The sequence below is a fragment of the Rhea americana genome, unplaced genomic scaffold (assembly GCF_003343005.1).
Source record: "Rhea americana isolate MKP2758 unplaced genomic scaffold, rheAme1 scaffold_499, whole genome shotgun sequence".
Classification (NCBI taxonomy): domain Eukaryota; kingdom Metazoa; phylum Chordata; class Aves; order Rheiformes; family Rheidae; genus Rhea; species Rhea americana.
In genome coordinates, this window is record NW_028186644.1 from 1 (window position 1) to 27,242 (window position 27,242).

At 53.3% G+C, this 27,242-nt stretch overlaps 1 protein-coding gene across 3 annotated transcripts in view; it reads right to left on the reverse strand.

The window, feature by feature from the left end:
• Positions 1-13: 13 nt before the first annotated feature.
• The window catches only part of ANKRD11 (ankyrin repeat domain 11), a 155,588-nt gene continuing 128,359 nt past the window's right edge, over positions 14-27,242 (reverse strand). For all 3 annotated transcript variants that reach the window (XM_085317345.1, XM_085317346.1, XM_085317347.1), the window contains 9 exons: positions 18,718-18,888; positions 17,101-17,304; positions 15,001-15,143; positions 14,477-14,624; positions 6,892-13,619; positions 5,076-5,174; positions 4,824-4,967; positions 3,522-3,614; positions 14-2,258 (listed from right to left, as the gene is read on the reverse strand). In XM_085317345.1, coding sequence (XP_085173471.1) covers positions 2,073-2,258; positions 3,522-3,614; positions 4,824-4,967; positions 5,076-5,174; positions 6,892-13,619; positions 14,477-14,624; positions 15,001-15,143; positions 17,101-17,304; positions 18,718-18,888 — 7,916 coding nt within the window. In that variant the 3' untranslated portion in view covers positions 14-2,072. The remainder of the gene's footprint in view (positions 2,259-3,521; positions 3,615-4,823; positions 4,968-5,075; positions 5,175-6,891; positions 13,620-14,476; positions 14,625-15,000; positions 15,144-17,100; positions 17,305-18,717; positions 18,889-27,242) is intronic.

Sequence of the window (27,242 nt, forward strand, 5' to 3'; positions counted from 1 at the left end):
CGCCGCGGCACAAGCCCTCCTGCCAGGCCGGGCCACGGTCCTCCCGCCTGCCCGGGCGGGACCGTCTCCGCGGGGCTCGCGGCAGCAGCGCCCCGCCGGCTCCCGCCGCGTTCCCCGGCTCCGAAGAGCAGCTCGATGCTGCGCGCGCTGCGGGCCGGCACCCAGGGCCGGCGCGGGGTGGCCTCGGGGGGGAACGGCCGAGAGCACCGCGTGCTGCGCGGCCCCTTCCTCGCCGGCCGCCTCCGAGCGCGCCCGCGAGCGAGCTCGGCCCAGCGGGGCGGCTGTGTTCAACGCCACGGATCACTCGCACTCGGTWTGACAAAGAAAGGAAAAGAAGGAAAAAAGGCAAAAGGGAGGCGGACCGGAGCGCGGCTGCGGCAGGAGGCGCCCGCCCGCCGAACGAGGCGCCGCGAGAGCCCGAACACGAAGCGCGGCCGCGTGCAAGCTCTGCCACCGGCTCCATGGCCCCGGCTCGCCCGAACGGCGGCACCCCGGCCGCAAGCCAGTCCCTTCCCTACGCGTCCTACACGCAATCAGCACCATCACGAAGTCGCGGAGCACCGCGGCCCGCGCCGGGCTCTGCCGCCCTCACCCCGCTCCGCAGCCCCCCGCGCCGGCCCCTAGCCGAGACCTGCAGCTACTGCGGCTCCGCGGCGTCCACGCGAGTCGGCGGCCCGAAGCCGCGCGTCCTCCGCGTCGCTCCCGTCCCTCCGCAGCGCAGCGGGGCTCCCCTCGCACCCCGTCCCTTCTGCCGCAGCGCCGGACCGGCGGGTTTCCTACTCCACGCAACTCAACAGGGCGGGGGGAAAAGGAGAAAAGCGACATGGTGTTAAAATCGGAAGAGGTCAGCATTTGGAGATCTCCACAACACGAACCRCAGGTCGCACTACCTGGGTGCGAGGCCTGAGCGCACGAGACAGCCTTGGAAATAACACTGCACACCATTTTGGCCCTTATTTTGTCCTTGAAAGGGAAAGTGCTGCCTAGGGTGAACTATACATACAAAGATAATTTTAATTAATTTATTTATTTCTTTACACATAACTGAAAGTGATGTTACAGTACATAAGTTATTTACAACTGTGCAGTAATGTGTTGCAAAATAAATTATCTAGAAGGCAGCAAAAGTACATTGTTAATGTATATAAAAACTGTACAGCATTTATGGGATACAATTTTTCTTTATATGAGTATTGGCTCTGTAGTGTTTTCAAGTTATGTTCTCAGAAAGAGAAACGAAATGCCCAAGATTAAAGGAAAAAATATATAAACCACATGGATTTGACTCCATTAAAAACACAGTTGGCAAAGTCCTTTCTCTGCGTCACCATTTCTCCGTCCGTCCGTCCGCCACTCACCGTGCCGCCCCGGCGCACCGCGCGCCGGCGGCGTCCGCTGCTGTTGCAAACCGGTGGCGAGCGGCTGCTGCAGGATGCCTCGCACGCACCCCGCTCCGGAGCCTGGCGCCGTTCACACCTTCAGAGCCGCGTCTGCCGAAGTTGGACGCTTTCTTTTGTTTCTAATTTTTTTTTTCTTTTTTTTTTTTTTAKACATACCCAGGATGGAACGAGAAACTCAAACACCCCCCCACCCCCCGTAGTTTCCTACTGCAGCTTCTCTGCGAGGAGATCCGCAGACCGGTGGAAAACAGAGAGCTGGAAATCACTGTGTTCACAAGTACATGAATCACGTGGTTGCTGGCCCCGCTCAGCAGCTTCTGCAACACCCAAACGGTGTCCTTGGCCTCCTCCCTCCCGGCCAGTCTCTTCGTCGGCGAGGTGCTCGCTGCTGCGCGCAGCCCGGCTGCCTCCCTGCCGCGGCGGCCGCCTGGAAAGGAGATGCGCCCCCACCCCGCTGCCCGGCGGAGCCGCCTCAGTCCRGGAGTGAGGGGCGCGCTGTGAAGAAAGTGCAATTTTTTTTCTTATTGTTTAGTTTTCTGCTGATAGCTGCTTCCTCCTCCTCTGACCAGGGATTCATCAGCAAGCGGTAAGGGTGAATGTGAGCTCGACCGCCCGACCTTGGAGGGCTCCCGTCCTTGCCAGTCTTCAGTGATGTCTCCTGGTTTTGAACTGTCATGCCGGCAAGAGCACAAAGTCATCGTTCACATCAACCATTGGCACGTAGAACGAGGGCACCTCGTTCACGCAGAGGGATTTGTGCCCCGCGGGGTCCAGCTCCTGCACCTTCAGCTGCCACTCCATCCTCTGCACCGCGTTCAGGGCAGCAGCCTCGTGTTGCTGTCGCATGAGCAGGCACGTCTGGATCGGGAAAGAAACCCAAGCAGAGACGAGGGGTGAGCGGGGAGGCTGGGACAGCCACCGGCTGCCGGCTGCACCCTGCAAAGGCCGGGGACCCGCTGCAGCCGGGTGCCACAGAGCACCCAAGGGAACAAGGGACAGCAGGAAAAGCTAGAGCTGGGCGAGGCCGCCGGAAAGGGCTCCAGGACGCCCCCGGCCACGGGGCTGCAGGGCCTCAACGGGCCGAGCGCGTCCCTGCAGACGAGGCTGGAGCGCCCAGGGGATCAACCGCCCGGCTTCCGGCCGTCAGCTTGAGCAGGGCGGGCGGGAGCACAGCACCAACAAATCCGATCAGCAAATCCAGGCAAAACACAGAGGCAAGCGAACAGAGCAGAAATTCATGTTCCTGCCTTCCCATCCATTTCCAGCATGAGCACAAGCAAATTGCTCGGCTTTTCTGTGCCCGGGGCAGCAGCCCAGCCCAGCCCACAAGGTCCTTGAGCTTTTGAAGGCTCGTAAGCGCTCAGAGCGCTGCCGCCGCTGGGAACAGCCTCAGCAGACAGTCCCCGAAGCCTCCCCAACGGCCCTCGGCTGTCCAAGAGGAAAATCCCACTCTGCCCGCTGCTCACGTCTGAGCCGCCCACTCCTCCAGCGTCGCCAGCGGAAAGGGTCAGCATCCCTCCTCACTGCAACTTCCCAAGTTTGCTACCCTGAGCTTTGCAGAGTGCTCTGGAAATCACTGCATGGGTTCCTGCCACCTGTAAATTTGCCACAGGCTTTGAGCTTGGTGCAGCATGTGTCGCTGGTAAGGAGCAGGCCCTGGGGGCTTAACAGGCCGAGATGCTCAAGCCCATGTGGCAGGAAACTCAGAGGTAACCGTGAGACCGAGGACCTGAAGCAGAAWGTGTCTCAAATCCCTCTTTTGAACCAGCAGGGGCAAGTGCCCTCCTGTAATCCCCGAAGAGGTGCTAACYTCTCGGTGGTGCGGTCCACACAAGTGTTCCCCCTAGCAGAACGCTGCCTACAACTTCCTAGGACACCTCCTTCCAGCAGGTTTTTAGAAATCATGAACACAGCTTCCCCCAAAAGCATGCAGCACGCCTGGCTGCCTCACTGGCCCACAGCGCTCAGAGAACCTGGGGGCTCTCAAAGCAGCAGCCGGGATCATTATCTTGCAACCCCCCTCCCTGGCCCAATGCACAAGAGCAGAACCTGCTGCTGGCAAMGTGCCGCCGCAGCAAACCGGGCCGYGAGCCGGAGCGCCAGGGCTCCAGCGCCTCTCACCTTCATTCGGTCGTATTTGTCATCCACGTCTTGCAACCAGGAAATGAACTGTCGCGCATTGAAACGGTCTCTGACCGATTTATTTTCGTCTCCCTAAGCAAAAGACAGCAAAGGGGAATTACATGGCACTTTGTTTTTTCTCTTAAAACAGTCAAAGTCCTAACAGGCGATATTCGGATGCCTCTTACAGCACATTCTCGCCAGAAACAGGGCTGAGGTAACAAGAAGGATGTCTGCAGGGAGCAGTGATGGAGCACGCTGCTCTTAGCTGCCCTGGCAGCCGTTTGCTGGGGTTTCAGCCTCAGGCACGGAGGCTGTGCGGGCATACACACACGTGCACGCACACACACCTCCCTTCTGCTCTCCTTGCAGAGCTAAGAGTCCTTCTGGGCCAGCCCCTGTCCCAGCACYTGCAGCTCTCGGTCTCCTTCAACTTACGCCCAAGATCATAACATCTTCAGCGCAGAAGCGCAGACCCTTTTTGGCTGAGAAATGCCGAGGAATAAAACCAGGGCTCCTGAATCAATATGCCAGGGCACTAATAAATTCCGCTATACTGTCGCTGCACAGGATCGCTCCTGCAATGCAGCAAGGCGCTTTCTTCAGAGCAGACAGGCTGGTGGCGCAGCCGCAGCGCGCAGGCCGGCAGAGGGTGCCGACGGGATCGCTCGGTCCCACTGCAGCGCCTTTTAATTCTCACAGAGCCGCACAGCAACAGACACTGCAGAAACCGGACGTGATTCCCCCCCTTCTCTGGCACAGAATTATATGAAATCAAAGGAAGAAACACTCATTTTCTGTGGACTGTGCAACAGATGCTGGCTCTTTCAATGCCAGTATTCAGATACAAATTCATTTAATGGCTCTCCCCCCTTTATACAACATGAAAAGAAATCCCGGAGTGTAGATAAATAAACCTTTCAAATGTGCAGATGATCCTGATCAAGAAGAAGGGCCTAGGGTCCTGCRACTCACTGATAAACATGAGTCATCGTTGCTTCTAAAGAGACGCACGACGCTCCCTGCACCACTGCGCTCCCAGATGTATTTCCTTCCCCTGCACGCACACGGGGTATCACAGAACATGCAATTTGAGCCCTCCCGTAACTGAGTCAGACTAGTCAACCTGGGAACATGCTGAGGAGGTCTCTCGCAACGTGTCCCGTCTCTGTATGCTGCGGTGTGTGACAGTACCCGAGCAGGAAGAGCAATAGTAACATCCCTCCCTCCCTCAGAAAAAACTCATCTCCCTCAGATGCAGCACCTCTGCAAAGCTTCAACGCCGTAAAGACAGGAACTGACCTGATTTTCTAGAGGCATGTTGTAGACCTCGGAGTCCAGCAGCATGGTGCAGGCACTGAAGGGCACAGCCTGGTTCGCGATAGTCCTCGCTGCCCGGCAATGAACTCTCAAAATCTCCTGCTCACAGGAGACAATCAGCTTCTCCTGGAGAAGAGCAGAGGAAGCAGTGAGTGGTGCAGCCCTGGGTTCCCAGCACAGGAAATTCCCCGGCCTCTTCCCCGGCAGGAATCCTCCCCAGAGCGCTGCCCTTACCCGCTCGATGCTGTGCTGGAGTCGCAGCTTCCCCCTCACGGCTTCCTGCTGCTTGAAGAGCTCCTTCAGCGGCTCTGCCAGCGACGGCGGCGGGGCGATCTACGGACACAGGGCAGCAAAGGGTTTCAGGCAGCAGCTCTGGCTGCACCTGCAGCCCCGTGGTGGGGCCTGCCCCCACCGCCATGCAGGCAGGGGACGTGGGCTTGGAAGCGGGCTGGCAGCAAGACCATGGGGTGAAAGCAGACATCTCCCAAGGGCTTGCAGAGGGAATGGGGCCGCCCTGCAGGGTGCTGCGCAGAGCTGCAGGAGCACAAAGCCTGCGTCTTTGCTCAGCAGCAGGCAGCAACRGTCCGTGCCCTGCCAGGGGTCAGGCCACAGGCAGGGATGAGACAACGGGGCAGGAGATGTTCAGCACAGAGAGACGGGCTCAGCCTAYGGAGCCAGAGCTCTCCCAGCCACCTGCCTGCTCACCTAAGGGGTTGCAAAGGCGGTTTGTAAAGGGGCCTGGGAGTCTTCGACCAAAGGGATGAGGCTTAGAGAAACACCCGAGGCAGCAGCCCAGTCTGCGCCCTGTGAAGGGTACGTCACGTGGATGACGAAGAGCCACAGGACTGAGCCAGAGGAACAGGCAGCCGACGCTGCTCTGCATTTTCCTCATGAGCAAAGCACACCGCAAGCTCAGCGCAAGCTGCAGAACAGCAGAGCAGGCRGCTCTGAATTAATCTAGGAATGAACGAGCAGATGTGACTGCAGGCTCACGGCTCTGTGGCAGGCAAAGCTTGCATTAACTCATGAAACAGGGCTCCAGGCAGATGCTGCTCCCACTCCCCTCTCATTGCAGGAACAGGCACCATGTTCTCATCCCTCACTTCCAACATGGCTCATACTTGGGGGAAATGGAGATTTCTCCCAACACATGGCCTGTTGGTTCACTTAGACTCATGGCTTCTGAAATGGTAGGATATATCAAACTACTCAAAACAAAGTTTTGTGTAAGGGTAAAAGAAGAATCCATTTATATTTCCTAAAGGGAATGTTCTCTGTAAGAATTTTACATCAATAAAAACATTATTCTAGCAAAGCAAAAAGGGCCTGTCTTGAGGTTCTTGCATGGACTTCATTGCTGTTCTGGACAGGCAAAAGAAAGGCCCATGGACAAGGGTCTATCACACTAGCTGCAGCAGGCAACACAGTTTGACATGGCAGGTCATGTTGACCCTCCTCCTCCTTGAGGCTGGACCCCAGATTTACTGCCTGGAGCATCAGGTTTATTGATGCATTTGTATTAGCAAAGTCTGTTCATACAGTGCAGCAAGGAAATGCAGGTCCCATTGCCAAGGAGTTACTGCTATYAGCAACTCAAATATTGAAGCTTTAGTAAAATGATGGCAGGAGGTAAGAACAGCTATCTTTTCCTTACAGTCTTCTAGGTTCATTATCCCATTACTATACTGCTTGCAAAAGCAGTTTTGCCTTCTGGCCTCAAATCCAGCAGATTCACATAAACTCACTCTAAAGCCTCAAAATATCTTAGGTTCTTAAGCACAGCCTAAGGTCTTGTCTGCAAGAATACAACAATCTCAGAGGATGCACTCAGCACGCAGCCATCCCCTTACCGCGGCTCAGTTTTGTCACTGCGAGTATGTTCTAAAAGTATGCTAAAGACACCGTTGGGGTGCCATCGGCACTGTTAGAGCACTTCCACTGCTTCAGGGGGACAACGCAGTTGTGCTGGTAACAACAAGGGAGGGGAGAGTYCCTCACGCCGTGTTTTAAATTGACTTGCAGAAATAAGAGAGGGGAGAGGGTGACTCACCACTGGAATATGAAGCTTGCTTAGAGGTTTGCCATCCAACAGGTAGGAGCCAGTATAGGTGACATATTCAGCATAGCACTGAGGAGCTTGGGGAGTAATATAGCAGAGGATTTTCCGCTTCTCCTCAATCTTTTTCCTGATCTGGAGGTACTCAAAGTAGGGGTTGGATCTGTCACTGTGATAGGGTTCAATGTCATCCAGTTTTATAGCATCTACGATAGCTGCCAGTGTCTGCTGTATCATCTCTCTAGTCTGCTGGGTGGAAGTGTTGATCTGCTGCTGCAGCTGCTGGTTGGAACGCTGGAACCTGCGTTTTCGTGGGTGCTGAGTCTGAGAATCATCTTCCTCTGTAATTCGGCCTTTGGCACGTGTGGAAGGTGCAGAAACAGGAGGAAATTCCTTCTCAGAAGATGCAGCGTTCTGCTTGTTTTGGTTGGCCAGCATCTGAGCCCGGTTCCTGGTAATCCGCTGAGGAATCTCTTCTATTTTGGGTGGTTTGGGAGTTTCTGCTACTGGTTTTTGTATTGGTTCAATGATTTCTGCTTGAGCGTTCCCTGGAGGTGCATCTGTCTGGGAGGAAGAGACTTGGCTCCCACTGYGTGCTGCAGCACTCTCCTGTGAGGKGCCACTCTCAGGGGTGGTCACYGGTGGAGGACAGCTTTGGGAATTGCTCTCTGTCACCCCACTAGAAGATGACAGGTCTTCATGAATGGGCTCCACCTCTTTGCTCTCTGCCTGAGCAGACTCTGATGAGGTCTGCTGGAAAATCTGTGCTTCTGACTCCTCTATTCCTTTTTCGTCAGGTGCATTCAGCACTTCTGAGGTGGCTTCTTGTGCAGTCACTTCCGATTTCTGCTCCTCTGCCTGTGGTTCTGTTTCCACAGGCAGGGCAGTAGTTGGCTGGCTGGCTGGTGGCTCCTCCTGTTCACTGGAAGCTATTACAGATGCATTCGCTTTAATAATCCCAGCATTTGTTTCTGAAGCTGTTACAGGACTTTCTTCTACTGGTTCTGTTTCTGTCATCTCTGTCTCTGGAACATCTTTAGGTTGGAGCGGCAACTCTGGTAGTGAGAAAGGGCCAAGGTCCAAATCATCTTCTGTATTGGTGAATGGATCAGGCCACGTTACAGGCTCCTCTGTATTTGCAGGTGCAGTATTACTGTTTTCCAAGTAGTTGTTTTCTGGTGTCTTAACAACTTCTGCCTGAGTTTCTGTTGGCATACAAGGGGGCTCTGGAGGTATCTCAGGTGCTTCTTCTGGAAGAGGCTTGCAGTTATTAAAGAATGTGTCTAATCTAGTAGGGGACATATAYGGCGCTTGCTCATTAGCAGTTGCTATTTCTCCTGGAACTGCTTCTTCAGCATCTTCCTTGACTTCATCAAGCCCTGGTTCAGACACAGACAGAGGGTAAGATATAGGAGAAACTGGGTATGACGTATCTGTGGGAATGAAGGCTACTGGTGTGGGATGAATTGGTTCTAGGGAACAGAGCGGTGGTTTAGGGGACTCGGGAAACCTCTGGGGAGATTTCATCAGAAGTTCTGAGCCCATGGACCAGCCGACAGAGTGCTCTGCTGGGTTGCCCATCAGGCTGGGAGGAATTGCAGTGTCAGGGTTGCCGGATGGAGGGTTGTCCCAGTCCATATTGTTTTGTTCTGGCATAGCTGAACTAAAATGGTTTTCTTCAATAGGCGGTAAAAAGGTAGGTTCTGGTGGCATAATAGAAGCAGTAGCTTGCTGCTCTTCTGTAGTATCCAACGGCATGCCAAGATCAGGAGGAAGAGCACTTTCTACAGAGGGGGCCAGCAGTTCATCTCTGTGTGAAGGGGAGGATTTTGCTTGTAAACCAGAAAAGACACTTTCAGGTGACTGGGCAACTCCGCTGACAGCTCCTGGTGCACAGTGCAAAGCTTCCACTTTAGGTGATGAAACCCCATAATCAGGCGAATAATACCCAGGAGATAAACACTGRAACTTCTCTGCAGGAACAGAGGGAAGGGGAACTTTTTCCTCCATTAGATGCTGCACTGGAGAGTCATAATTGGATGTTGCTGGGACACTTTGCTGTCTGAAAAATTTATCTCCAACACTGAACTCTTCCTCAGGTGGCCTTCTGATATCAACAGAGATAGAACGGTAAAGGTTCGTAGAGGGTATGGTACGTGTTGGGGTCTGACTTGGATTCTCAGGGAGCCCGCTAGAAACATTTGTATATCTGTCAAAGAAGGATGGAGAGCACGCATTCATGGACATTGTGGATATGGGCAGCGAGTGCTGTGAGTCAGTGCATTCGAACATCAGATCTGTGTAGTCTTCATTGCTGCATGAAGGAGTCCTTGGTGTCTGCATCACCTCTTCGTAGCTTGGACAAGATACCACAGATGCTGGGGTTGGAACACCTGTCGGCCTGTTCTGATCCGGCCGGGGAGACGCAGGAAGGATTTCCTTCAGCTGAGGACCAGTTATCCAGTCTTTAGAATCTGTCCCAACAGCAGGCTGTGCCTTGTTGTCGGGTGACAGTATAGGAGTCAGTGGACCTARTTCTTTAAGTTTCTTGTCCTTGAGCTGAGTATCCAGCGTTAACGGCTTCTTTGTTGCCAGATCCAGGCTCCTCTTGCGCACCTCTTCAGCGCTTTTAATTTTGTCCTTTAATTTGGGGTCCCCAGATCTGTGTCGCATTTTCTCCATTTGCTTCATTCTCTCTTTGTGCCTTTTGTGGCGTTCCTCAATTTCCAGGTCCTTCTGGCTCAACATCCTTTCAAAGCTGGTCATCATCAGATCACCATCTCCCAGAAGTTTCTCTCTTGGCCTGGTATCCTTCTTGCTAGTATCTTTGGAAAGGGTTATTTTTTCATTTCCATTGCTTATTTTTATTGACTCTGTTTTGTCTTTCTCTTGGCTCTCCTTGAGTTTCTCCTTCAGCTTGGTCTCACCAAATTTGAGGTTTTCTTCCTTTGATTTATCTTTAAAGGTGGTAACTTGAGGACTGTCCTTGTCTTTAACTGTTGACTTTGGCTCATCTTTGTGATGTTTAAAGAAACCATCTGCATGTTTGTCTCTATGCTTTTCCTTTTCTTCCTTCCATTTTTCCTTGTGTTTATCTCGCTTCTTTTTCTCTTTCACTGTGCTGATGGCACCGGAACCATAAGTCTTTTCTTTTTCTGCTTTCTTTGACAGCTCTCTTTCAGAATCATTTTTATCTTTCTTTTCAGAAAATAAGTATTCAATGCTTTTTTCTGGTTCTTCATCAGGCTCTGCCTTCATGTTGTAGGAAGTGCTAAAAGCCTCCCCATCCACGGAGAAATCTTTTTCGTAATGAGTGGAATCCTTTCTGCTGCTGGAGTCTTTAAATTCTTCTATTTTTTCTTTTTTCTCYGTCTTCTCCTTCTTTGCTTTTTCTTTCTCATGACTTTTCTTCGATGAAGATGAGGAATGTCTGTGTCTCTCCTTCTCCTTGAGTTTGTCCTGCAGGCAGGGCAAAGGGAGAGAATCTTTAAATTTTTCTTCAGAGGCATCAGTAAGGGAGAGATTAGAAGACTCRAAGAGGCTGGTCAGTCCTGGATCTTGTCCCCTATCTGTGAAGCTATCAGAAGAGATTTCACTGATTTTATCATTGGAGTCATCTCTGTAGTCATTCAGAGCCTCCTCCTCCAATTTTTCCAATAGGCTCTTCTCTGACTCGCCTCCCTTTGAGGACTTTTTCTCTTTGGAATGCTCTTTATCCGTCTTTTCCTTATGCTTGTTTTTCACCTTATCGTCACTGGCGTGTTTCTTTTCAGCTTTTTCAGGGAGCTTTTGCTTGTTTTTCTTTTCCTGAGTGGAGTCTATGGATGTTCTGTCTTTCCTGTCTTTGTACTTCTCCGTAGAATCTTTCTTCTCTTTGTGTTTCTCAGAGGAATTCTTCTCCTTTTTCTCTTTTCCGCCCTCTGATGTTCCTTTGTCCTTTTTCTTCTCCTTAGATTCCTTCTCCTTCTGCTTTTCCCCTGAATGTTGCCTGTCCGAGGAGTACTTCCGGTGTTTCTCGGTGTAGAGTTCCTTCTCAGCAGCTGCACCATCATCCTTCTCCTGCAGACTGTCCAGTCGATGCATTTCACTCCCAACAGCTTCACTGACTTTGAACCCTGTTAAGCTGTAATCATCCCTCTCATCTTCACTTTCATCTGTGAAGATGTCTGCGATGCTGTACCAGCTTTTCTCTTTGCTCTTCTTCTCCTCCTTTTTCTCAGAGAAGTCTTCTCTATCTGCAGAGAAGTTTTTCTCTTTCTTTTCTTTAACTTGGTCAAAAGAACTCTTCCTCTCTTTGTCTTTGTTATGCAGGTCTTTGTATTTTTCTTTACTTTCTTTTTTCTCTTTAAAACCTTTATCTAATTCTTTGTCTTTCAGGTTTTTCTCAGGAGCAGCTTTTTCATTTTTCTCCTTGTCGCCTTCTTTGGATTTTTCCTTGTATTTTTCTGGCTTCACTTTTTCTTTTTTTTCCTTATCAGGAGCATCTTTCYTCTCCTTCTCCTTCCCTGAATGGTGCCTATCCCAACTCTCCAGACTTTTGCCGCTGAACTCAGGGTCAGATTTATCCTTGAAGAATGTTTCGCAACCATAGTCTTTAAATTCATCTCGATAGGGCTCCTCCTGCTTAGTTTTAACATCTTTTCGATCTTTAGAGCTATCAGAGGAGTCTTTTCTATCTTTGTTGCTTTCACCTGTATCTTTGTCTTTTCTGTCTTTGACACTTTCTGCAGAATCCTTCCTTTTCTTGTCCTTTTCAGGCAAGTAACTAGGAGTAACTTTGTGTCTTTCAGTTTGGTCCTTTTTCTTCTCAGAGTTTTTGTCCACATAGTCTCTCTCTTTCTTTTTTAAGAAAGTGTCTTTTTCGTTACGTTTTTCATTGTATTCTTTCTTCTCTTTCATTTTATTTTCCTTTTTCTTGTCTTTAATTTCCTCTTTCACAGGTTCTATGATTAATTTTGCCACAGTGTCATTTTTAATCTCCCTGAAGTCTGTTACTGGAGAATCCCAGCTATCTTCACCTTTGAAATCGAAGGAAGAATCTGATGACAAGTCTGAAAACCATCTCTCTTGCTGATCATCTGAGAGGCTGAACTTTGTGTCCTCATTTTCAGCAAACTGGCTTTTGTTATTAAACTCATCAAATCCAGACTCATCCCTGTAAACTTTTTCTTTCTTGCATTTTTCTTTCTCTTCTTTGAAGGATTTTTCTTTCTCTAGTTTAGCAATTTTCTCCTCCTTCAGATCATTCTTCTTTTCGGATTTTGATTGTTTGTCCTTCGACTTCTTCTTTCTTTCTTCCTTGTGTATTCTGGGCTTCTCCTCTTTGGGAGACTTCTCCTTTACAGGCTTCTCTTTTTCTGATTTACTTAATCCTTCTCTGAAGGATTTACTCATGTCTTTACTACCATCCTTGACTTTTCTTAATGATTTCTCCTCTTTTGAGGATTTTCCAGTCTCATCTTTAAACAACCATTCCTTCTCCTCCACTTTACCTTTGGGGAGCTTCTCTTCCTTCTTACAGTGTTCTCGCTCATGCTTTAACACTTTCAATTTATTTTCGACTGGATTTTCTGTCTCTACTATTAAGCCTTTCTCAGGCTTTTGTTTAGAGTCCTCAAACTCAAAAGAGAAAGTTTTGATTATTTTAATGTCTTGGCTGATGGGACACTGTCCCTTCTCCTTGTTTTTATGTTTATGTTTTGTTTTATGCTTTTTAACAACCTTCCCCTCCTTGTCCAGCTTTGGAATTGCTCCATCCACATTGGTATGGAATGAATTCTTTTTCTCAGAAACAGTGTTGTGTGGGTTGTTTTTCTTTTTGTGCTCTGGTTTCTTCCTGACTGGCTTTAGTGACTCTAAGCTCGAATCCTCAGACGAGTAGTCTGACTCGCTTGTCAGTCTCGTCCTTGTGGAGTCCGATAAGGAACTGACATCTGACCAAGCTGGAGAAGATATGGTTTTCCAATTGTCCGTCCTCCAGTGCTTGGAGTGTTGTTCTGTAAGATTAGGATTATGTTTTTGGGATGCTAAACTCCCATGAGAAGAGGTCGATGAGGCAGACAGAGAGTTAAACAAGGAGGATTCCTTTAGCACTAGCCTGGAGTCCTTTACACAGCTAGAGCTCTGAAGAGAGTCTCTATCATCCTCCTCACTCTCCACATTTTCACTCTCTGATTCAGAGGAACAAAATTTGTCATTTTTTTTGCCAAACCGAACCTCTTTGCTTTTAGTCTCCTTCTTCCGCTTCTTTTTTACTTTGCTTTTCTCCTTCTGCGTCTTTGTGCTGGCAGGCTCCCGGATCTTGCTGCTGGGCAATATCGAGTGAGTCGAAAGTCGCAGCTTCTCCCCAGTCCCCACAGCAACGCTAGTCTCCTCCTCATCCGAGCTGTCCGATAGGATGCGGTGGGCAGCTTTCTTTGGTGTAATTGTGTTATTTTTAGTATAAGTTTTCACTTCCATTTTGGGTATGGAAATGAAACTGTTTGCTTTAGTCTCTTTTCTGTAATCCTTTTTCAGCAAATGTTTGTCATCGACTGGCGGTACCCGGTCCTGTTCATCATCCTCATCAAATTCATACTCATCCTTCACCGGGGTGATGGTTTTGGGGGGCTCCTGGGCCTTGGGCTTGTGCTTCAAACCCTTCTCAAACTCTGAGTCTGTGTTATTGCCATCAACAGAGCTGGAGGGAGCGAAGGAAGGGGCGTCCTCCTCTTCTGAGGTCTCTGCAGAGAGAAGAGAACAAAGCGTTAGGCCTCCGAGGGGCCCTGGGAAGGGAACATCATCACAGCCTGCTGCACAGACCTCAAACCCTCGGGAACAGCCCTGGYGCCCCTTCTCCTCACCCAGCCTTTGCCATGTTTGCGGCTAAAAGCTCAAAATACAAATTGGAAGATCTTTCAGAAAGAAACAGCTGTTCAGTATCAAACCTGTGAGGGATATTCCTGAAAACAACGTCCAGGGTGTATCAAGGGAAAGAAATTGTTAATAGGGTTATGACTGTGCAAATAGAGTGCTGGCTAAGACTCCCCATAGGGCTTGAATGTTTTCTCCAATTAGAACTACTGCAACCTTTCCCATCCAGCACAGCCACGATGGTGGCACTCGCAGGGCAAGCTCTAGCAGTGCACCCTACTAAATACTGGCCCAGGAGCACAACCTGAAAACGCCAGCACTGGTACTGCAGAGCTCCTTGACTCCCTAGCTGGGAAGGGATGGAAATACACAATATGTGCACTCAAACTTCCTCCTTTCTATGAACAAGCTGGAATATTACTGACATTTTAAAGGTAAGACATCCATTTACCTGCAATTGGCTTCCAATCCTACATCTCGATTGCACCAGGCAAGTGATCTCAACGTAGGCTTCCAGGGCAAACAGCTAGAGCTCCCGGAGCTAAAGGCTGGTAGTTATGTTGTCTGAATTTGAGAGTTACAGCTACAGATGGACTCCTGACCGTGACAGCAGCGTGCAGATATTCTGACAACAGTCTAACTTCACTGTCCTCTTAACGTATCTGTATTAACAGACAGCTGCAGGCCACAGACATCACTCCCATGTTCACATAAAGGTCAATCTCACCTGTTGAGCTCTCTTCACTAGAGGGATACGTGGTCTTTCCCAGGAGTAGATTCACCATGGTGGGGGAATTAGCTACTTTTAAAGGTGTCTCTCCCTTCCGGTTGCTTTGATGAGGATTCCCTCCATAATGTAACAACAATTTCACCACCTGAAAACAGAAAACGAGACTTGAAGATGCTCATAAAGATGTTTCAGTTCCAGGCTTTTTGCAGAGTTTCCAGATATACAAGAAAAAGGGGGATGTCCTCAGGCTACAGAGCAGCCTCTCCTCAGGCCATAGGACAGGCCTTAGGACAGAAAGAGTCACTGGTAAGAAAGGAGACAAAAAAAAAGGCAAAACGAATTAATCTGGGCAGCAAAGAAGGGAGAAGAACTTGATGCAAAGCTATGCTGCCTCTCTTCCCCACCCCGGAAGAAAAATGACGAATTCTCCTGCAAAGGGGAACACCAAACAAAATATTTAACAGCTCTGGGGCAGGGAAATTCTCCTTAAAAGCCAGCCATGAAATCTAGCAAAAACCAACCTTGAAGTGCCCATTATTCGCTGCATCATGCAGTGGGGTGTCGTCATCCAACCCCTTCGTGTTGACTTCAGCACCTGCAGCAAGCAACTGCTTTGCAACGTCATAGTAACCCCGGTTGCACGCCTCATGCAATGCTGTCCAGCCTGCAAGTAAACAGACACTCGTAATACGGGCATCACCTCTACGGAAAAAATTAAAACCAGCGAAAAATATCCTCTGTCCACAGAAGCTCTAGCTGCCAGTGTGTCTGGGCGYCTGTGGCCCTGATGGCCAGCACGACTGTCCCCTGACCAGCTCCCACGCGGTGCAGCCGGGTCTGCAAGACAAAGACTCTGTGCGTAAGAAACCCGCAGCTGTGCCTTGTAGCCCCAAACACTCGCTGGGTGAATCCAGCCCATTCTTCCCTTTAGTAGCACAACGTGCCACAGACAAATCATCTGCTAGAACTGACGCAGCTCTGGGAAATCAAAAGGCAAAGTTTTGCGTATGAAATTAAGAGAATTGCTTGTGGAAGCCAGATCTCAAATCCTATCCCCTCTCCTACTCCTCCGTAAGAGGAACACCGCTGCTTGAGTCAGAAACGAGTTCTGAACTACAGACGTTCCTCTGAAACATCCCACACACAGACCGAACAAATATTTTCTGCCTGCTTTCCAAAGCAAGCAGCTCTGCCACCACAAACAGGTCCTGATTTCAGAGAGCAGCCAAACAGCAGATCTCCACAGTAACAGCGGCTCTCCCTCTCAAACAAACCTCTGAAGAATACAGAATGAAACATTTTATCAAGTTCAAACAGACTATTTTTAAGCAGAAACTGTTTTGAAGTTTCCCAGCAAATGCGTATGGCTCCTCAAGTGTTTTGCTGATAGTGTCGTGGGAGCTTACTCAGTTACCTTCACTTGGAGGCATTAGAAGGGGCACCTGTGACCAAAATTCATCACAACCGATACTTCAGTCTAGCACCGATATTAATCATACAGGCAGAGGAACATGCGTATCTATTTATAGGCAAAGAATCGTGCTAGRACATTAAAAAGCAAAGTCAAGCTCTTGGAAGTGCCAGAAGAAAGGCTGCCTCGTGCTAATTTAGCCCCCTCGTGCGTACGGGAGCGCAGGAACGACACAGTTCATCTCACGACTACCGTTCTGCTGCAAGACCGTTCCCTTCTCCCAGGGCTCGGCCGAACGAGCCACCCCGCGGCCCGCTTTCCTCTCCCCGTCCTGCACACGGCCTCCAACTCAGCCTTCCCATATATCCCGTCAGCCTGTCTAAAATTCCCACCGCCAGCAACAAGAGCTTCGCAACCCAGCTGAACGGAGGAGGTCGAGGTGCTATCAGGTCCGGGCAGGGAGCTGAGGTTCAGAGAGAACGCTCCAAGGACCTTCCAGTTTGGATTCACCGCTGGAGCAGCTCGGAGGCTGATCTCCCCCGTCTGCGGGCCGAGCACAGCTCCCCTTTGGCTTCGCACTCAGGTTCTGCACTTAAAAAAGACTCAAAATCCAGAGCGTTGTAGCTATTTGCCATTCAACGCTGGAGCAATGATTTTACAAACCTAATGTTTTTAATATTTTTGTGCACATAGTTTCTTATGTTTTAAGCAAAACAGGAGCTAAACCAGCCCACCTCCCCTTGCAAATCCTCCTCCCCTGTGGGAGGGAAGCAGCAAACAGACAAGAGGGTCCCTGTCACAGGCGCAGAGCGCGGGGCTGGGACAGCCCAAGGACGCACCACCGAGCCAGTCCAGCTCAGCCTCTCCTCCCCGAGCGGAAGCGTATTCAGTACCGGCAGGACAGCCAGAGAATTTAGCTGCCAAACCCTAGCGTGGGAACTGATGATTTTCAAGGATTTATTACTTTGTCAACTCTCTAGTAGTGTTTTTTTTTTTAAAAAAAAAAGGATAGCAAGACTTTTCCCCTCAAAAGGGTAATGTTATTTTTGGTTAGTCCCCTCGTTATAAATAGCAAATCTGTGCTATACAGAAACTGTTGTCTCTGGTAGGAGCCATTCTAGGAGAGGGAACGTTCTGCCAGATGGGAAAACGTACAGACCGTGGGCTGGCTCCGCGGCAGCRACTGCCGCGCCGCTCCGGGGCTGCTCACCTGCAAAGTCTTTCACGTTGACGTCCGCACCCTCGATGATGAGCTCCTTGATGCGCCGGGCATCTCCTCGGATGGCAGCTCGGTGCAGCCGAGTCTCTCCCCGCTCATTTCTCTTATTTACTTTATCTTTGGTTTTGGAGGCAGAGTTAGGAGTTCCCTTCTGACAAACTGTAGACTGAGAGGGATGCTTTGGTGTTGTGTCAACTGCAAGGAGGAGAGGAACGAAGTGAAGAACTGCAACTCAAAGGAAGACCAAAACCCTTAGAGGGAGCTGTTGCAATATATTTAATCTTGCCTCTCAACTGAAACGTTGAGCACCCAGAGACAACTGAACCTCGGAAGTTGATGTGAAGACAGAGGAAAGCCTGTGTGTGTATAACACAAATATTAATTGCAGGCTGCCAAAGCCCACTGGAGAGAACTGTAGTCCTTGAAAAGACTGTAGGCAATAATCCCATGATTTAGGAGTAGACAATGCATCTCCTTACCCTAAAACCTCATTTCCTAAGGGAAGTGGCCTTTTACCAAGAACATGTGAGGTCTGAGAGCCTTGGGAGGAGAGCGCACACTTCCTGGGAGAGCAGCTGAAGGCTCTGAGACTACGCAGCTTCCCCCCGCCACAATAACAGCGACATAAGCTGCTAGATTTGTGTTAAAAACAACAAAACAGGTGGCTAAAAACTGCAACGTTTGTGTGTAAGATGCAGACACAAATAAACAGAGAGCACAATGCATCTACAAACCCCAGAGGGGATTGCATATGCAACAGATAAAATTACTAAAATACAAAATCCATGGTAAACATGTTCCAGCTGCTCTGCCTCTCAAGTTACAGTGTGCACTGGTTACCAGTTTCATCCTTTTTCCACAAGAAGAAACATTTTTAAAATACCTAAAGAGGATGACGTTCTGTCTTTTATTCACATCACTCCTTCGCTGAAGCAGCCCGAGCCGCCAGCAGGAACTCGGTGCCCAGGAAGGTACCCGGGACCCCAAGTTCTAACACGGSCGGCATCTGGCCCACAGGACACCTCTTTCTGCTACCGCCTTACATKGGGAGCAACTGCCCGAAGGGTCGGCAGTCCCCAGCCCCGTGCGAACGCCGGCGGCAGCCCAGCACGCTGCCTGAGCCCCCCGGGCAGCCAGGGGACCGGGACGTGCTGCTGCGCGGGGCCCCCGAGGTGTCCCCGGCCCAGCACCCAGCCCCCGGCGCCGGAAAGGGGCAGACCCTGCAGAGCAGTAAATCAGCCCTTTGGCGCCTCTTTGGACAAGTACTTTGGAGCTGGATAGGTTTATTAAAGCTTGGGCAGTAACACGGAGATGGCAGGAAACAAAAAGCAGCCAAGAGAGAAAGGTGGGCAGGAGCGAAGCGCCTCCGTCCTGCAGCTTCGCCCCAGACCCCCTGCTCTGCGTTCTCCCCAGGCAGCAGGACCGCGCTGAGCCCCAGCGTTCGCGTTTCCCGGGTGGCAGCTCATCTCCGCTGGTGTGCATGACCTGCTCTAAGTAGCCAGTAACCGACGCGGCTGTGCACTGCGCAGCCCAGGCACACGCGCGGCTCGCCGCGAGCTCACGCGTGGCCGCCCACACCTCCGAGCAAAACCGCGCTTCAGCTCTCACCTGGGCTGTTTGCAGATTCCTCTGCTGTCATCTGCATAAGCAGAGCGACTTGCTGGCGCTCGGAGAGCGGGTAGCCGGCCCGGATTCCTGAAAGGCCCATTCCAAACAGCAAGCCGGGCTTTCGCGTGGCGGGCTCCTTCTTGATCCTCTTCCGTTCTGGACCCTGCTTTTCTGTGATGCAACGAGACACAAAAGACAGGAAGGTTTCATCCATGAACATCACCATAACCGAAAACCACCTTCATTGCTGAGCAAAATGCTCACAGCAGCTTTCCAAATCCGTTTCAGTATTTCACAAATTAAAAGCAGCCTCTGGCGAAGGAAGCATCCTTGTGGTAGAAGCGCTGGTGTTTCCCCGCAGCGGCACCGGGGACGGACGCCCTCGCTCCCACCGCCGCCGTCCCAACCCCAGGCTGGCGGCAGCCTCCGCCGGCAGCGCGGTCGACGGGCCGGCCGGGGCAGGAGGGGCACCTTACCTCGGCCTTTCCTGGCACAGGTCACTGGCAGCTTTCTAATGGTTTTCCTCATTTTTTCAAGCTTTCTTCCCCTCCCCCTTTCACTCCCTTCTCCCCCCACCTTCAAACAGCAGCGCAAGAGGGAGAGAAAGCGAGTCCACAGTGGCGGCCGCTGCCAGTACTGTACCTTCCATCTTGCTTCTAGGAGCCTCCATGTCATGCCATGGCGCTTCGAGGAGCGAACACAGCCTTATGCCACCACAGCATGGACTGAACTGGAGGCATCTAAAAGCATCAACAGAGAGTGCTAACGAGACACAGGCGAACAGCTCGGAAACGTTGCCACCTCACCCCCGTATCACAACCAAGTCACAGTCTGCATTCAAACCACCACGACGCCACGGACCCCTGCAGGGCTGGTGCTCAGAGGACGGTGCCGGGCAGCAGCAGGCCGATCCTCTCCTTCCAGGGAGGGACAGCGTACACCTGAAGTCAGGCAGACAAACTGCTTAGCCACAGCYGTTCCCGCACGTCCCCCGCTGAAAAAAGCCCAGAGGCAAGGAACCTAACCCCCGAGAGAGGTCTGAATCTGCAGCTTTCCTTAAGCAGGTTTCTGCTTCTCTCTATGTAAATATTGATCCTGTTCCCATACAAGGCAAGTTAGCAGTCCTGCCTACGTGTTTCTGCTTGCTTGCTTGTTGATGCTCCTGTCTGGAGAAAGCAGCAATCCTGCTGCCTGCTCTTCAGCAGGTCTGCAGGGCGCCAGCAGCAGAGTCCGGCCACAGGGACGTATCAGGGATTAAAGTTAAAGGTGTCAGTTTAGGAAATAAAAATTAAGTTTCCTTTACTGGTGCCAACCAAACATGAGACAGAATTTGCATCTGCAGAATGGCACAACAGCTTCCTGTCAATAAGCCAAGTGACACGCACCTTGGACTGCCCTAAACCTCCCAAAAGCCTAAAGACGACGCGGGGCGGGGGGGTGCATGCCCGTGTGCGCCTGTGAGCGAGCGCGTGAGAATCCCTCCTTGTTCATCGGTGTKTCTAAAGCACTAATGTAAGTCGATTTTAAGGCTAACCGCACGCTTCGTGCTGCGTACAGAGCACCTCAGGACAACATCAACGTTCTTAGAAGCCACAGAGATATCCAACGCAGGTGAGCGGCTCCTTGTCCCAGAGTCACATCCTCAAATGCCCCTTTGAATCAACACCAGCGAGATGCGGCTGGAGAAATCTGAGCAGCAGCAAACCACCTCGCCGTATCACGACGTGCAACAAGCACGGACGAGCCGCTCAAAACCTCCCTGCACAAACAAACTCTGGTATCTAACTGATCACATTTGTTCTACAAGAGAGCGAATCCTGCCTGTGACTTCGAAGAGCGAGGTAAAAATCTTTCTAATGTAAGAAAATTGTAATTCTCACAGTCACTAGAGCCGGGCCCTGCCAGCCTCAGCCCCGGCAGGGAAGGGCTGCTCGTCAGGACGCAGTCAGGCGCGGAGGACGCGGAGGGGCTTTCGCGGCAGCCAGCCCGCCAGCATCTGCTCCCCGAAGAGGAACGCCTCCACCYTGAAGCGCCCTTAGGTGGGCTGAGGACGCAGCTCATCTCCACGCCTCTCGGTGAGGTACGCAGGCAAGGTCTCTTCTGCTCAAAAGTCTGAATCTAAACATGCTTATTATTTTGCCGGAGGTATTTTGAGAATCCCAGTAAGCCTAACAAGGATGATACAGGGAGTCTCAAAAATAGGGTTTGCAATCATGTAAATGTCTGATAACACTCTCCAAGAGACYGAGCTTCAACTCGGAAGCAGCCTGGGAGGGGAAACCCTAATAAGAAATAATGCCAGGGCTTGCCCGCCTTCCCTCCGGCTCCAGCATCCTCAAGCGGGGGGATACGGAGGTCCAGGTGGATTTGCAGCGGATCGAACGCAGGGAAGCTTAATGGACTAATAACTGCGACCATTTTCTTCCCTGGCACATCTGTGTCGTTGTAATGCACGGTCAAAGAGCATCATGGARGCAACTCTGAGTGCACAAGCTGCTTAAGCTCAAGCCGCGAGCGGGGGACGCCAGGACCACCGCTGCTGCGCCGCRCTGCCCGGGCTGGCTCCCTCGGGGCCGGGCTCTCCGGGACACTGGGGACTGTGACGACCAGAGGCACCAGCCCAGGTCCCACAGCCTTGGGAAAAGGGTTTAAACGGGTCAACCYGCAACCTTTAACCTGGCTCTGTTTGTCTTGTCATATTCGTCATTTTGTCAAATTTTGTTATTTAAGTGACCTTTATTAGACCAACTTTTTAAGGTTTTTTTTTTTTTTAAAAAAAATCAGCCTCTGCTCAAAATCCTCTGCTGACTGTTCTGATTTTAGGATCTYATTTTCCTACCTGCAACACCTCACCTCCAGCACAGTGTGAAACCATGCAAAGCGCGCGCAGCAGCTGAACGGGCAGTTCAGCTGTGCAAAGCAGCGCGCACAGAGCGACGGCAACGCAAACAGGCCGACCTCCCCAGCAGAAGCAGCCTCCAATCCCCTATCAACTGCATTTAGTATTACTTATAACTGTAGGTAAAGAAAMAAAAATGTAGGTATGTATATTTTAAGACAGATGCGTCTCTTGAAATSAAAAAGTTTCTTCATCGCACCTGAATGAGACACGTATGTTGCTGACAGGCTCAGAGCGAACCAAATGTTCCTCCCTCAGGCTGCTAACAGAGTTCTGAATCCACAAGAATCAATGTTTCTTTTCTATTTTTTTAACACTGCTATTCTCACAGGCACCGTGCTGCAGACAACCTTTGAGCAAAACCTTTCCCCCCAAACCTGCCTGCGAACCAAGCAGGATTCCCAGTGAATCAGCAGGAGCCTTCGCAGCAGCCAGCTGAACGGAGGAGAGGCCAAGTCTTGCATCTGTTTACCACTGATTCTGCAAAATCAGATTTAAATGCAAAAGCCTCAAGCGCCGATCAGCATAAATTCTGATATTCAGTAATTATTCATGCGCTCGGAGGTCAGCAGTTGCACTGGCATGTGCACGAGCAGGCGCGCCCGTCCSCCGCTGACGCCGTCGGGGCAGCGTACTTCTGGGGACCCGAGAACGACACGCGTTACGTAACACGAGTCCCTTCCTCCGCCCGCGCTGAATTAGACGGCTTAACGGCCGTCAGCGGAGATCCTCCAACGGAGCGGCTGAAAGCGAGGTATTTTCGACCACACGGGATTAACGGAACGACCCTGCCCGGCACCCAGGTGCCATTCCCATCATCCGCGCAGCTCCCGCTAGAGACCTCGGCTGCAAAAAGCTTTCGCAGGGGGAAGCTTTTACTCGGCCAGCACGGAGCGTGGTGGGGCGAAGCCAGCCGCCCCGTGCCGCGCTCTCGCYGGCCTCGGAGCCGGGAGCCCCGCGCGGCTCGATCCGGCTACGTTTTAGAAACCCCTGCCCAGGCCTCGCTGCCTCGGGAAGGAGTCTGAGCACATACGACACGCAGGGAACGTGTTCTCCAGGGTGCCGTTTTTGGACTCAGTTTAATCAGCGGGAAAACCTGTAGCAGAGTTGAGGGGTAAAGAGCTGCAAYGGTTCACGGCAACCCCTTCCCAGGGGAGCAAGCCAGCTCCGCGGCCGAGCGCTCGAGCGCTCACGACTCCGCTGCGTCGCTGCGAACGCCCAGGAGCTGCCTGGGATACCTGAAACGCGAGCCGCTTTCGGCTCCGTGCGCCAGGACGGAGCACGCTGCGCCCCTGCGCCGCGGGCCCGTGGCCGGCCTGCTCCTCTCCCTCGGGAGGCTGCCGGGGAGCACRGCGACTCCGGGTTGGAGCCGTGGGTTAAAAAGCAGCTTAGGTGGGAAACGCTCCCCTCGCCAGAGTGGTCTCAGCCCACATGTTTACAGGGGTGACGCTTCTCTAAAGGCCATGCTGCCCGTTGCGCAGCCAAACGTCCTCCCGACGGCGGCTAGGCTTGCTGCCGGGGCCCCAGCCTCCGGCCGGCCTCGGCACCCCCGCCCTGCCTCCTCCCTTCCTCTCTTCCCTTGCGAACAGTCCCGGTCCTTCGGCTTCTCCTTCCTGGGGATCCCTCCCCGTGGGCACGGCTCGGCTCCTCGGAGGGYGCAGAGGGTCTCGGGGCAGGGGCAGGACCCCACACACCTAGACAGCCTTGGGCCCCGTCCTCCCGCGCGGCGCGGCACGTCTGCCTCCCGGGGAGGCCTCCTCTCCACGGCGGCGAAGCGACGTCTCCGGCCGCCGCGGCGTGACGCTGGAGCAGAGCGCGGGGACGCGCTGCAGCCTCCCGGCCCGCTGCAGGCCTGCGGCCACCTCCGCACACAGCCCAGCGGGCCGGGCTACCGCTGCCAGCGGAGCCGGGTCTGCCCCGGAGCCCAGGGTTCCTCGGCTCGCTCGCCAAGCCGCTAACAGCCCCGTGGAGGAGGAAGGGCGGCAGCGCCCGTTCCCGGCCGGCCGGGCCGCAGCTCGGCGGACCCGTCCCAGCTCCGCGCCCGGGCCGCCGTACCCTGCTCCTCCTTCCCGCTGCACAGGCCGCATCCATCAACTGTCTGCAGCCGGATTCCTGACAGGAGCTTTGCACTCGGGAAATCACAGCTTCGTGCCAGGCAGCCCCTCCAACCCGGCGGCACGAGGCGCGCAGCCTCGCACGCGAGCCCTGGGAACGCGCGGGCGCTGACGGACAGCCCCGGGCAGCTCGGCGAAGCCGCGTTTCAGTTGCCCTGGCAGCAGAAACRGAGCTAGAAGAAAAAATCAGATCACAAGAAAGTGGGTGTTTTTTTGATGTCTTAAAATACAATTAAACTCAACATGCAAGAAAACAACTTGGCCTGGGCAGCTCCAGGGTGCACGGCAGCAGGCAGCGCGCCGGGTCCCGCGCCGCGTGCTCCCCCTCGGCCCCGAGCCGTCCCATCGCGTCCTGCCTTCCCTGCGCTGGCCGCCCCCGGTCGCATCCCGCCTCGCGCAGGCAGGGGCGAGGGTGCTGAGCACCCACCGSGCCGGGCCGGGCCGGAGCGCGGCAGCCCCGAGGCGCAGCTGCGGCGCACGGGCCGCAGGCTTGGGAGGGCCACCCGGCGCGTACGTGCAGGGGGAATTTGCGATGAGAACAGGAATGTTTCCATCAGTACGACTTGGCTGCTGCAGGCTGTCAGAGCCTGTGATTCGCAAAAACCCACGGCAAAGTTCAACTGAAAAACCCTGAATTCCTATTAATTCTGCAGTTGCAGAAATTTCCTCCCCCACAGAACATTTAACATTAAAAAGCATGTGATCAACAAGATAAAAATAAATCAGAATGCGTCTCTCGCGCTCCCTCGCTGTGATAAGGCGAAGAGGGGCCAACGGAGGGAGCTGCAGAAACGCGGCTCCGCCGGGCGCTTCCTCGCAGGAAGGAAGCGCCGCGTGGCGACGGCACCGGACCCGCGCCGGCAGCCGGCGGCTACTCCGAGCGCTGCTGCTGCCTCGCTACGCGACCGCGGCGCTCGCTGCCCGGTGCCTCGCTCCCCCGAGCGCCGGCAGGATTTCCCCGCGAGGGAGAGCGGCGGCCAAGCTGCCGCTGGCCCGAAGGGCGCACGGGCAGGCCGGGGAAGAGCCGGCTCGCAGCGCCGTGCCCCGGGGCCTCCCGTGGCGCCGCCCAAACTCCGAACCTCAGCACCAGGTCCGGTGTGCTCCGGCTCAGCCTCGCGGATGTGAAGCTGCAGAAGGGCTCCGAACCGGCTTCCTATACCCTCATCTGTCCCATGCAGCACAGAGCTGCAAATGGAGTTTTTTTCTTTCTGGAAAATGTTACTCAGGACACGGTGCGTGTGTGGGGGTTTCCACCCAATTTAAATAGAGAACTTACATGAAGAGCTCAGCTGAATGGCTCCGAGCTGCCCTAGCTCCTGCAGGCTCCTGCATCTAACAAATGCTTTTCTGCAACACCTTACAGCAACGCTCAGAAAACTAGGAGAAACAGTCCYCATGGGCGAGCAGCTCCGAAAGCTGCACCAACCCCCACGGCGAGCGGCGCCCGGCGCTCAGCACGGCGCTGCGGCCCGGCAGGAGCGCGCGGTCCGCCGCAGCCCGGGGCCCGACCGCACCGCTCGGCTCTCCGGTTTAAAGCAGCTCTTCTGCTGCTCGCTTCAACCTCCTCCAAGCCTAGGGAGCAAACCTCCRCTCGTGCCCTGCCGTCGCTTAATCCACCCTCGCTGCCGACGTGCCGCTCGCAGTGCTGCTGTCAGGAGCTGCGAGCMGAGGAGCCCAGCAGAGCCACCAGTGCCGAGCACAGCACGGGAACTGCTTCCCGTTCTTTCAGGAAAGCTAAAGACGCGGGTCTGGCGAGAGCTGGAACACGAGCACGCTCCTAGGACGGCAGGATGCGACCGCTGGCCGCAGCGGGGTCTCGTGCCCACGCCAGACCGCGGCTCGGGAGCGCGGCCGCAGCACGGATGTGGCCTCGGAGCAGGGGCTGCTTCCTGGGGAGGCGTTCGGGGCTCGGCCGCCCACCCGYGGGCTTAGCACGAACCCAGGGCCTTAGCAGAAAGCAGGAAGAGAAAAGAGGTAGGGAAGAAAGGAGAGAAGCCGCGGTGCTGAATAATCCCCTGGAGCCGCCTCGAAAGGCCATCGCGGGGCTCCCGCACGCCGGGCGCAAGCCGGCGCCGCGGCCGAGCAGCACAGCTCCTCGCTCCCCGCTAACGCTCGTACCCTGTAATGCCAAAAGCATCTGTTCCGACGGCTCCAACATGACAGCACATGCATGTAACGTGGTACCCCGCGGAAAAATACCATCTCCAAATAAGCAGCTCAAGCTGAACATCCCAGCATTGCGCAGAGAAACTACCCGCCAGCTCTGTTACGACTTGGRATTTTCAACAGTTTATTCACCAACAAGCCCACAAACAAAAGATCGATGAGGATAAATAAGAACGGTACAGACAGCAACAGAGACTGCGTTACGCCCCGGGAGGACGTGCAGGTCGCCGCTTTTCTGATCCACAGCCTAGCACCCACGAAGTGACTCATTTTCATTTATTGCAGAAGTTGCAGGAAATAAAACGTTTTTGGAGCACAAAGGGGAAAAGCGGGTTCAACCTGAGCATAGTTAGTCTAGAGTCTGAGCCGGCAGGCGCTGCTGGGCGCTGCTGGGCGCCTGCGGCTCAGGCACATCGGAAAGCTGAGCACGAGCAGCAGGGTCAGGGCTGCTCTCCGTCTGCGAGCAGAGCAATTAGCAGCAGGGCAGAGCTACTCCCCAAGTCCCTGCGGAAGCCCCAGGGCCGGAATTTGAGGACAAGCGGGCAGAGATGCCGGGGCAGCGGGGCATGTGCCAAGAAGGAAGGGGAGGAGGAGACGGAGAGGAGAATCCCTAGCAGACGCCGCCTGCGGCAGGGAAGCCGCCCCGAGCTGCTCCTGCCGAACAGCGATCCCCGAGTGCCTCCTCACCGGCGGGGCGCCGGGGCTCCGGGGACAAACCCGCCGYGCACAAATACCCCGGCGGGGCGGCAGGGACTCCGGCTGCGGCAGCCGGGAGCGGAGAGGTGACCGCGGAAGGGGAACGGCCCCTGTTCGTAACCACRGCCGGAGCCTACAGCCCCACGCTGTGCCGCCGGCCAGCGGGTGACGGGGGACCTGCAGGCCCYGGCCCCAACGTTTTCAGTATTTTTAAAAGCTTAATTCAGCAAGAGAGGTTTAATGCCGTGCCCTAGATAGCCTGCAATCCAAATATCAGCATTTTCCTCAAGCTAGGCTCAYAGACAAGACAACGCAGATGTGCAGAAACGTGTAAACGCATCTTCTCGCCAGAGCAGCCATTTAGCGACAAACTGCTGAGAGGGGCTGTAAGCTCCGTGAGAGCAGCCAAGAGCTTCGTATCGGAACCGGCAGTCTCAGAGCTAAATAYGAATAATCCTGAGAGCGAGCAATTTTCAGGTCCAGACCTTTCACTTACCATGCAACAGAAAGAGCTAGAGAAGGGAGGAAAYAGGGGCAGGATGCCGGGCACGACCGCGGGCCGGCTCCTTCCCGCCCGGGCAGCGGGGGGCAGGACGCTCTGCAGACAGCACCGATAGAAGCGCCTGTGTTACAGAAGAAGCCGTCGTTGA